At 33.9% G+C, this 12,500-nt stretch overlaps 1 protein-coding gene across 2 annotated transcripts in view; it reads right to left on the reverse strand.

Annotated features, from left to right (window-relative positions):
- Positions 1 to 2,300: 2,300 nt before the first annotated feature.
- shop (sulfite oxidase) overlaps positions 2,301 to 12,500 on the reverse strand; it is a 20,849-nt gene continuing 10,649 nt past the window's right edge. For both annotated transcript variants that reach the window (XM_070138389.1, XM_070138390.1), the window contains exons 7-11: positions 11,132 to 11,321; positions 9,538 to 9,669; positions 9,153 to 9,345; positions 8,771 to 8,971; positions 2,301 to 4,892 (exon numbers count right to left, since the gene is read on the reverse strand). In XM_070138389.1, the coding sequence (XP_069994490.1) occupies positions 4,591 to 4,892; positions 8,771 to 8,971; positions 9,153 to 9,345; positions 9,538 to 9,669; positions 11,132 to 11,321 (1,018 nt within the window). In that variant the 3' untranslated portion in view covers positions 2,301 to 4,590. The remainder of the gene's footprint in view (positions 4,893 to 8,770; positions 8,972 to 9,152; positions 9,346 to 9,537; positions 9,670 to 11,131; positions 11,322 to 12,500) is intronic.

The following is a 12,500-nucleotide window of genomic DNA, read 5'->3' on the forward strand; positions in this document are numbered from 1 at the left end:
GCTTTTTCAGGGCTTGGTATGTAGGACGAAGGTCATTCACTAAGAAATGGCCTTCTACCTCCTATGTAAGACTCCTAATAAACTGCTCCTTGTCCCTTCTTAACAAAGACCGAGTTCTGTGCACATGAGAAGTGCAATTCCCGATCCCCTGTCAGATGAGCCGCATGACAAGAACTGTGGCTTGCAGTGTCTCCTGCGAGATGGAATTCTGTATTGCTCTCGGGCATACACCAATCGTCTTTTGAGCTGCATCAAGCGTTTCACGCTTGAACGTATCCCGCAGAAGAACATGATCCATCAGACTTTCGAGTATTGTGAAACGGTCAGAGATTGCCTCAGCAAACCCACAGGCATACTCCCCCTCCATCAGCCTGTCCAAATGAAACACCCTAGGGTGATCATTGGACCACTGGGGAGTTTTGAAGTGTACCCGGAGGGTAGCCACAACCAATCTATAATCAGTACCACAGAATTCAGCACTCCTAGACACTCTGCAGTTCTGAAGGATCCTCCAACGAGTGCTAACGAGTATGTGGTCGATCTCCTTGGCTGCATTACCCGCATCGCTGTACCAAGTCCAACGATGTGGGTCTGGGCATTGGTACCAGGAGCCAGAAATCCTCAGTTTTTGGGACCTAGCAAAGTCCCGGAAAAGGAGGCTATTCCTGAACCATGGGGACGAACAGACATCTCATAGCCAGCTCGATCACAGCCAGATACCGCATTAAAGTCACCCAGAACAATACGAGCATCTTGCCGTTGACAACTGTCTGCCACAGATACAAGTTTGGCGTAGAACATCTTTTTCATGTCAAGTTTACAAATATGGGTAGGAATGTACACAAGAATAAGAGACATGAAACTAAATTTTATATATATACATATATATATATATATATATATATATATATATATATATATATATATATATATATATATATATATATATATATCCACATATATACAAATATATATATATACATGTAAATATACATACATATATATACACATGTAAATATACATACATATATATATATATATATATATATATATATATATATATATATATATATATATATATATATATATATATATATATATATATATATATATATATATATATATATATATATATATATATATATATATATATATATATATATATATATATATATATATATATATATATATATATATATATATATATATATATATATATATATATATATATATATATATATATATATATATATATATATATATATATATATATATATATACACATATATATATATATACACATACATATATATATATATATATATACATATATATATATATATATATATATATTTATTTATTTATATACATATTTATATATGTGTGTATGTATGTGTGTGTGTGTGTGTGTGTGTGTGTGTGTGTGTGTGTGTGTGTGTGTGTGTGTGTGTGTGTGTGTGTGTGTGTGTGTGTGTGTGTGTGTGTGTGTGTGAGAGACAGAGAGAGAGAGAGACAGAGAGAGAGAGAGAGAGAGAGAGAGAGAGAGAGAGAGAGAGAGAGAGAGAGAGAGAGAGAGAGAGAGAGAGAGAAAAACAGACAAGAGAAAAACAGACTGACAGACAGAGAGTGGTAGATTTTTATATTTATATCTTTTCATATATCTGTATAGATTGATAGACAGATATTAATATATATAAATAGGCAGATAGTTGAATCCTAGGTACAACAGTGTACTGGTATTATTACATTCACATACTGTCAGAGCATTGATAGTTAAGTGGGTAATAATATAGGAAATTATTACCAGAAATTACAGGATACTAAGCATTATTACGCATCCTTTTCAGAATCAGTTAGACATCAGTGGTTTAAATAAAACTAAAAGGTAGATAGTTAAAATTTAGCTGAATAAAATCCCTTGTCAAACAACTGACAATGCCAGCCAGCTGTGGACATCTTAACCTGCAAACAATAATCAGAATGGAGTTAGATTAAATAATAAAACTTTTTTTTCGAAGAGTGGAGTCACAAATTTATAAGTTTTATAACATCTGCCAAACAGACACAAATTTTGTGCAATAGATAAGCTGCATTAAAGATGCTTCTCAAAAGTTAACCGGGACTCCAACATAACATCCACATGTCTAATGCAACATTTTGTAGCCAATCCGGATGAGGATGTTAATAACGATGGAGTTGGTCATCGTGCATTGAGCCCTATACCTATCCTGTGTATAATATCTCATAGGAAACAGAAAAAAAACTTTTAATACCTATTTGGATGGAATGAAAAAAAAATGTACAGTAGACAAATATATTTTGGAGAAAAAAATAATTCAGTGGAATTGTATTTTGATTTTAGCACAATGATCCTAATATGCATGAAAATCACTCTTTCATAAAATTTCCAGCTACACATTATCCTTTGTATGTACATACATTAAAATACATATCTTGATGCATTAACATATACACAGGTGCATAAGTCATTTTACCATATGTGCATTTGTAATATACAAGGGTGTTCACATCCATATAATAAAATATAAACTTTCAAGTCAATAACAGCTAAAGAATAAATGAGAGCTAAAACCATGGGTGTTTGTCTGCCAACAGAACTCCCAACAAAAATGCAGAAGCAAACCCATCACAAAAAAAATATTAACAATAAACAAACAAGCAAACATGATATTACAAAATGGGAAGATAGCAGTAATGATATAATGGTTTGCATTAGAAAAAAAAATTACATGTGGCAATTCACAAACAGACTGAACTGCTGTTTTTGACTCTTGCATCCAAAACCCATGCCAACATGTATATGGGGTATGTGTTTTGGATAGGGGATTCGAAATTGGCGGTTCACAATTTGGCAATGCTCTGAAGTTTACCTCAGAATGGAGGGGAGTGTGCATTGAAATTATATCAACTATAAGTGTCTAAAAAACTGGAAGGAAAGAGGAGAGGTGGAGAGTTTTATATCAAACATATCTAAGAAGAAGCAAACCTGAAGTACAATGTTGTGCTACAACTCCCTATCAACAGTCTCATGAAACTCACTTTATAATGGTCTGCAATTCTATAGTATTAAGATTATTTATTGTCTTCTTCCAACATGTATGACCGAATCATGGCTAAATAAAATGTTGCTTGAGTTGGAAATCTCTAAGCATATTTCTTTTAGTTATCTGATGCCAGGAATACATACAAGTCCAGTCCACTATGATTTTAGTTTATAATTTTTTTTCATGTATGACTCCAGAAGTTCTTAGTCATCGAGGAATCACTTGCGAGGTCTATCTGATTTCCACTATTTACACCATTCCTTATCAATATTAATAATGCTTTTAAGAACAGCAACAAAAATATCAATTATAACAGTATTAGAAATTTAAATAAATAAATAAATAAATGGAATAAAACTTAAAGCATGGGGTAAACAGGTGAGGCCAAGTAGACTTAGTAACTAACATCTGTGTGATTAGGTCTTTGTGAAACCATGTAGCTAGATGTAAACAAAACTACAGTGGGCAATGCATGTACCCGGCACCAGTGGGTTAAAAAGGCTAAAAATAAATAAGTAAAAATATCATATATCGAAAGCTTTACTTCCACTTCAAAACTGAAAGTCTGTCACTAAGCCTAGCCTGAGTAGTACAATATTCTTTAATATTCTGTGCAATATCTGAATAATATTTCGTTTTTTTTTAAATCTCATTTCAATCTCATATTATCCACCTGACTAGGATACAATCTCAAATGAGGTCTCTATTCACAAGCTCGTAATATACTTTTTTTTTTATTACAGATCACAATTGCTTAACACAATGCTATGGGGTGTAGATCCATAATTTAATTCCTCTTAGATTATTCAATTAATTAAAAAATCCAAGGGGAAACAAAATAATTATCTCTTTACAAATATCTAAAGGATATTTTCTCTCTGTTTTGTTGTTTTTAAAGGACTCAGTCCCTTCCTGTAATATAAACTAGTTGAATAATACAAAGCTTTGCTTGTAAATATTAATAAATGAAGTTCTGTTATACTAGTTTTAGCATTTATCCTTTGGAATATAAAGACATATATTCAAAGTCACTGTTTACAAGCTATTCCTATATAATCCATTCAGCTGCAAATGGGCTGTCATATCAAAATATAACTTTCTGGAAGTTTGAAATCTGAAGGTAATCCTGATTCTTTCTCATTCCTTAGCACCAATGGCAATTTAACAAAATCTTGTTTTTACTTCCTGAAATCACCATTACAGTTATCACTGGGTAGTTGTTAGTCTTACTTAAGTCAAGACTAGTAAAACCATGTTAAATTATTTAATAGTATTGCATGTTTGCATACTAACAAAGACTACAACTTTCACACACATCCACACATTATTTTTCTTTTTCGTCAAATCATCACAAGGGGGACACCTTAAAATCTTTAAATTATCACTATTTACCGACCACCTTTTTACCCACTTACCCAACCCTCTAACTCTTGGAAGACCTTCAGCAAACCTATCTTGCTTCGTTTTATTCAACCACAAGCTAACCCCTCCCATAATCTCCCAAACATAACAGAAAACAGCCTTCTCACTGTTCAATCTTAATATTGACTCTGTGGTATGCATTAGCAAGGACACCCCTCAGGTTCCAGATGTTTTCAAAATTCTCCGGCTGGGTGTTGTACTGAGAATCCACTGCTTTGACACAGAGCTGGACCTCTCCTGACTTCTTGCTCACAGGAACCTCAGCTGACCAGAGTGACCATCCCCAGGCACGTGGGTGACGTGACTCATCTGACTCTAACGGGTCTGCTGCTTGCCACGTCTTGCCTCCATCAGCAGACACATCCACACGGATGATCTTCCTTCCGCCTCCACTCCATGCATAGCCTGCAAAGGTTTTAATCTTTGTTGTTATTTCTCTTATCTTATATTGTGTCTTTAGAAGCAATAGTAATAAGTGAAAGCAGGTGTACAGATAGCACTAGTAAAATTAACAAAATGAATATTATCTTCAGTTGCAGTTCATGAAACAGAAACAGCATTTCTAAAATAATAACAAGAGCAAAAATAGTAGTAGTAATCCAGCCTGTGCAGGAACCTACACAGGCTGCTATGAAGTCAATTACTAACTGACCTCACCTGATTATCCCTAACCCAGAATTTTATGGGGTCCAAAAATTGTCTCTACTACTATTATTATCATTATGTTATCATTACTATACTTATCTTCATTACTGCATATTAACAAATGTTAGAACAGTAATAACAACAATAATAACAATAAAAAGGTAAGCAAGATACAAAATCTTTCCTAAAATTCAAGAAATGGCAGTTGAGATCAGGTAGTAATTGTCTTCTTGGTGAGCTACTCCTTCTGGAGCTAACTACTGTGCAGTAGTAGTAGTAGTAGTAGTAGTAGTAGTAAATGTACTACTGGTGGTGGTGGTAGTAGTAGTAGTAGTAGTAGTAGTAGTAGTAGTAGTAGTAGTAGTAGTAGTAGTAGTAGTAGTAGTAGTAGTAGTAGTAGTAAATGTACTACTGGTGGTGGTGGTAGTAGTAGTAGGAGTAGTAGCAGTAATAGTAGTAGTAGTAGTAGTAGTAGTAGTAGTAGTAGTAGTAGTAGTAGTAGTAGTACTAGCAGTAATAGAAGTAGTAGTAATAGTAGCAGTAGTAGTAATAGTAGGAGTAGTAGTAGTAGTAGTAGTAGTAGTAGTAGTAGTAGTAGTAGTAGTTGCAATAGTAATAGTGGTAGAGGTAGTAGTGTTAATAGTAGTAGTAGAAGTGATACTTGTAGCATTAAAAGTAAAAGTGGTGGAACTAATAGTAGTAGTGATAACTGTAGTAATCCTACTAGTAGTAGTGATAGTTGTTGTGACAGTAGTAGTAGGGTTAACTGCAGTAGTAATAGTAGTGATAGTTGTAGTAAGCATAGTAGTAGGCTACTAATAGCAGTGGTACTAATTGTAATAGCAGCAGTAATAGTAGTAACAGATGTAGTAGTAGTAGTGGTAATTGTAGTTGTCATAGTAGTGATAGATGCAGTATTAGTATTAGTAGAAATAGTTGTAGTAGCAGTAGCAGTAATTGTAGTAGTAGTAGTAGTAGTAGTAGTAGTAGTAGTAGTAGTAGTAGTAGTAGTAGTAGTAGTAGTAGTAGTAGTAGTAGTAGTAGTAGTAGTAGTAGAAGTAGTAGTAGGCCTAGGAGTAATAGTGATAGTTGTAGTAGTAGTACAGTGATAGCTGTAGTAGTAGTAGTAGTAGTAGTAGTAGTAGTAGTAGTAGTAGCAGCAGAAGTAGGAGAAGTAGTAGAAGTAGTAGAAGTAGTAGTAGTAGCAGTTGTAGTGATAGTTGTAGTAGTTGTAGTAATATTTGTTTAAGTAGTGATAGTTGTTGTTGTAGCAGTAGTAGTAGTAGTATTGGTAGTAGTGGTAGTAGTAGTAGTAGTAGTAGTAGTAGTAGTAGTAGTAGTAGTAGTAGTAGTAGTAGTAGTAGTAGTAGTAGTAGTAGTAGTAGTAGTAGCAAGAGTTGTAATGGTGGTGGTGGTGGTGGTGGTAGAAGTAGTAGAAGTAGTAGAAGTAGTAGAAGTAGTAGAAGTAGTAGAAGTAGCATCAGTAATAACGCAGTAACAGAAGTAACAGTAGCAGTAGTAATAATAGCAATAGTAGTAATACAAACAGTAAAGTTCTTGGGTTTAAAAAGCACTTAATACCACAAAACACAAATATTTTGGTAAGAAAGGAGTCTCTGATGTAGAATTTGCTCTTTTAGAATTAGAGACTGTCAGTTTTGGGATCAATTTTTTTTTTATTTGGCCTGTAGTAGTGATATGAAAAGTAGTAGTAATAAAAGTGTTTTCAGTATATGATAATAGCTCTACTTGTGATATCTTACTAATTGTGAAAATTATAATAATATCTATCATAGATTAATTATTATATAGTACAAATTCACAAAGCTACTATCTAGCAATTTTCTATCACTATGATAATACAATGAAATTGATTATCAATATAATTTCAGAAACAATGATAATAAGTTTCAGTTATGAGCCATAGTACAGTACTGAAAGATATTCTTTGGTTCCTTTCTTAATAACCTTTCAGAGTTGGTAAATTTCCAACTTTCTCTCCTGCAGCTACATATTTTTCAAGCTTCTCCAAGGCAAAATTTAGCTCCTCCATTTCAAGAGATAAACTTTACACATCAAGAAATGTATATTATCCTTTCTGCAACAAGGGACATAAGTGAGGGGTATGCATGCTAGACATCATAATGGTAAGTAACATCAACTCAGTGCTTCAGAGGAACATGTATGTCATGAGAATGGCCATGTCACCAGTGATGTCTATATCTAAACTCAGGGTGCAAAGCTAAAACCAGCATTTATTAGCAAACTCCTGGAAATTTGAATAATCTCCATTAATAATCTTGTTTGTTGGCAAATTTAAAACGTTCCACCCCCTGCTACGCTGCTTTTGTGACAGCCCTGGCTAATGTCAATTAGTTTACAACTTCTCAGATCATATCAGAGCCACTAACCAGAACATTATTATTGAATATAAGGCAAGAAAATAGCTACGACAGTATGCACTGCCCTGATTAAGAACTCAGTTTAAGACATCTGATATTTCAGGCAGCCAAGGGGCATTGGTCAACACCTAAGATTTTGATGAGGTGACCATCACAAAAAAATTTGGCTTGAGGGGCAGGTGACATGATCATCACATCATGGGAAACTTTGACTACAGGCCACGGTGACAGGAACCTCCTGTCATGAGAATTTCTGCTGAAGGCAGGGGTGATAAGAATGACTTGCCACAAGTGCACAAAGCTCTTGGAGGGAAATTAGACTTGATGGACATTTAAGAAGAGGCTTTTATTTTCACTGATAAACTAGTGTGGAATGTAGGATCTGAGCCAAGACTGGAAGAGTGCCAGCTCCAGGGAGGATGCTATTTCCATGATAAGGATCCTATTCCTGCCTGTCATGACCAGAGGCAATGAATAGATTACAGAAAATTGAATGTTATATATATATATATATAAAAAAAAAAAAAAAGTTTGGTAAGTGGACATGATTACAGGATTGTTGGCGCGCATCAGCAATTTCCAGTTTACACCCAGTTCATTTGGTAGTTTGTGAGCAACATTCAGCAACTAAAAGCTTTTATTTTTCTATAATTCATAATAATATTAATAATTTGAAGGTTTACCTTCACTTTAGGTGCCAATGCCTAAAAACTTTACCATATATATGAAGCCGCTACTATCATGGATAAAAAAAAAAAAACTTGGTGTGGGAATGGTCATGTTACGATGCCATCTGTTTTTCTGTCCACAAGAGCCATGGCATGTACATATATACTACCTGGCGGCAAGTGGTTAAAATGTGACAAAACAAAATACAGAGGGTATAGGAAATGTTTAATGCAACTGTACTACTAAGAAAATGGAACCATATGATAAAATATGTGGTAGTAATGACAAATAATCTGCAAACATTCTACTGGTAGCTCGATGCATGTAAATATTTTTCAAAAAAAGAGGAAGTTAATCTAACCAATAGTAATTTAAAAGCTAAATCCCTTTCTAAATTACTTTTCTAGATCTAAATAATGATTTTAGCTTCAAATTAATATCAATCTTACTACATACAAATTAACATAAAGCGAGAAAAAAATTTAACTAATATATCTTCTTATACCCATGCCATAGAACGATGGAGAAAAAACAAAACCAGCTTTTATGAATGAAAGAGACACTCACCTCTCAGCTTGACCTTGCCATTTTTGACCTTCACCGTCCCTCCTTCTAGTGGCTCACAAATAGCAGAGATAACTGGCAGTTCTTGAATAGCGGGAGATTTCTTGAAATCAACCGTGTCCCAGTCAACATTTGGGGCAAAGCCTTTGTAGTCATTCTGCTGCCAGTGGGCATCTGATTCTTTCTTAGATATAATAATTTTACCTGAAAAACAATTTGTGTTATAATATCAGAAATAGTTTTTTTAATATCTATTCACCCATTACATTGGCATACCTATGCATTATTTCATGATGTCATGGTAAATAATCCTTTATAAAGTACTTTTCCAAACTAGAGTAATTCCCAAGTCAAAGGCATAAAAACGCAACACATGAGAACGCACCTAGCCACTTTACATTTCTAGCACCCACAACCCCAGGTACTATAACCCTGATAGGGTAGCCATGATCCCTCGGTATGGGTTCACCATTCATCTCATATGCCAGAATAACATCTCCGTAGGGGTCTAGCGCTTTCTCAATGGGTATACTTGAACCATACGGCATGTTTGCAGGATCTGTATCCAGCCCCTCAAACTAAAATGAAAACAAAGGAGAATCTTTTTTCATTTGACAATCAACAATGTAACATCCAATTCTTTACATATTTTCAACTATATATGAATATATAAACGAATCTAATTGCAGGCACAGATACATGAGAGTACTTATAGATATCTATTTAAAACATAAATACTCTATCTGATACCGGATAAAAATTCAACTGACCTGTACATGTAAAGCATCTGTGGTGTCTCGCTCTATGCCCATATCCTTGAGCACATCACAGAGTCGTGCTCCACTCCACTTGGCATTTCCAATAGCTGCTTGGCCCCAGCTCAATCCTTTAACAGCTTTCACCTTTACAGGTAAAAAAAAAAATTAGACAAAGATCATTTTCCATTATTAGTTTAGCTACTAGGCCCCAGCTCAATCCTTTAACAGCTTTCACCTTTGCTGGACAAAAATTAATTAGAGAAAGATAATTCTTTTAAAGTAAGTTTAGCAAAAGGGTGTTCAAAACATACCCTCTGTGTCATCCCCAACCTACCACAAGATTTCATGGGGCCTGTGGCAAACCTGCCATCCCCTGCTCCTATCCCCTATTTTTGGTATTCATCACTGGAATGAGTAAAACTTAAAAAAATAATAATAATAAAAAAAATAATAATAAATAAATAAATAAATAAAATAAGCATGCAAATTCATGCAAATTTACCAAATGAATATTAGCAGTCCTTGGTTATCACTAGTTCCTTCACCTGTAAAGCACATTTGAAGAGTATTATTTCTATTAATTTTTTTCACATTTCTGCAGATGTTCATGGATAATTTGTATCATTCATTTGAAAATTGCCCTGTGAATAAAAAACTAAAAAACTATAATTTCCACATTTTTTCATCTGTAATTAACAATATGCTTATTCTTTTTGTCTTTCTTTTGCAGATATGTAAACAAAATGCTATGGGACCTTCCTCCTGAGGAACATGGACACCTCTCGTTTCAGCCTTTGATGCAGGCAGTGCATATGTACATAGACTCTACACTAAAGTTTTGTTCTATCCATTTTTTATATATCAATAGCTCCACAGTGCTTGCTCATCACAGAGTAAATTTCAAGGCCTACTGATCTTGCCTAATCATCTCATTCTGGGAAAAAAAAGTTATCATTACTATAAATAATAAATATAATACAATATGATTTCTTCTTTCTTTCTTTCTTTCTAGTAAATGCATGGAATGGGGTAGCAACTAATTCTCTGGTCTAGATATGGTAAAACAATCAATCTGTAACATAAATAAATAAATAAACAAATAAATGTAAAAAAATAAATACATAAAACAAAACACTAGTGGATGTTCTCTGTGTCAACAACTTAATATTCCGATTTGGAAATAAACAAGAAAATACTAAAAAGAATAACAATATTCTTAGAATCAAATACTACATAAATTTTGAATCTAACATATAAAATCTTGTAAAGGACATAACTCAGTCATATTCAAAAACAGATTCAAGAAATATCTTATGGAGAATGTAAGGATATGGAAACAAATAATAATGATAACAACAACTACAACTGTTAAATACATAAAGCTACAAACACAAATGACAATCACAAGAGGATCTAAATGGAAAAATTGTATCAACTAAAAAAGAGGAAAAATAAATATATAGTTTATAGAAATGAAAAATATACACAAAAAATACCAATGAATCTTGAAAAATAACTAAATATTTACAAATACACAATCAAACAAAACAAATCTAACTAGGCCTATGGCAAACACACAATAAACAAGTCTGGTATCTTCACATACTCTTGTCATTTCTGAACGACGGTTTCCTGCACATTGTATTGTGGCGGTCACTGTGTGCTTGGGGTACTTCTTGATGGCATCCAGTGTAAGGACTTTCTCCTTATCAGTCTCTTCATCAGTGATGTCCAACTCGTAGGTCGAGGCATCTACGTCTGGGACTGGCAGGTGGTTTCGGACATAGAAGAGCTCACTGCAATGTTGTGTTGTGAATTATGAATTATGGCATATGAGGAGTGAATTTTTATTTGAGATATAAATTATTAAGAATAAATCATGAGCTACTAATAATGAGTTATAAATTGTGAGCTGTGTATTAAGACATATTAATTGTGAAATAAGAACTATGATCTATGAGCTCCAGCTTATGCATGTTCCTCTATTAACACACATATATAACAACAGCGTATTTGTGAACATTCCTATGGAGTGAAATGTCTGGGCTGAAGAATCTCCCTTAAACCCACACACAGAAATACATAGCAAGATAATCAGGGTACTGTTCTAAGAGGTAAGTGTGCGACAGGTTTGAAACTGCATTTTCTTTGAGCTTGCAATGGATCTCCCAACCTTCCTGGTGATGAAAAAAACAAAGTTAATGGTCACACACTTTCTCTCCTGAGAAAGAAACTAGAAGCTAATCTCACCCTTACTGCAAGACAAATAATGAAAGACTATCATTTACTACAGGGAGTGGTCCACCTGACTGTAAAAGGGTACTTACCTCTCTCTACTGTTCCTTTTGTCCTTAAACCACAACATAGTACAAGGATTAATGCCAGTTTGTTATACAATTGTGCTTGTTTGAAGCCCTAATCTGAACCATTCTATCAATCTTTCTGCACATATCAGGTAAGGTATCTGGTTTAACATCACTGGAGGTGTTGGGAAGGGGACACAGAGTGATATAAAAAAAATATAGGTCTCATTCAATCAAACAAACCTATTAACACCGTGCCATGATTTATATGGGTGTCACTATGTCAATTTTCTCAACTCAGAAAAAATATGCTATTTCCTGACATCTAAGAGTCCCTAGTTACTCTGTTTGACTAGCAGTATTTATTTCTTTATTTGTAATATGCAACATTTTTTTTTTCTGTCTTTGCTTATACATAGCCTACATACATAAAAAAAAATACATTTTTCATTTATCAATCATTACCCTATTTACATACTTCATTTTTTGAACACCAGCATGCAAACAGAAGAACCTAGATTTACTAGACTAAATTATAGACTAGATGATTTGACAGTTGCATATCTGAGTGTATGTGTAAAAGCAAAATACACAACTTTGTAAGATATGTAAAGGTAAGGAAAGGGGGAAAAAAATGTAAAAAAGAAAGAAAGAGAGAGAAAAAAAAAAACA

Source organism: Penaeus vannamei, chromosome 24 (assembly GCF_042767895.1).
Source record: "Penaeus vannamei isolate JL-2024 chromosome 24, ASM4276789v1, whole genome shotgun sequence".
Lineage (NCBI taxonomy): Eukaryota > Metazoa > Arthropoda > Malacostraca > Decapoda > Penaeidae > Penaeus > Penaeus vannamei.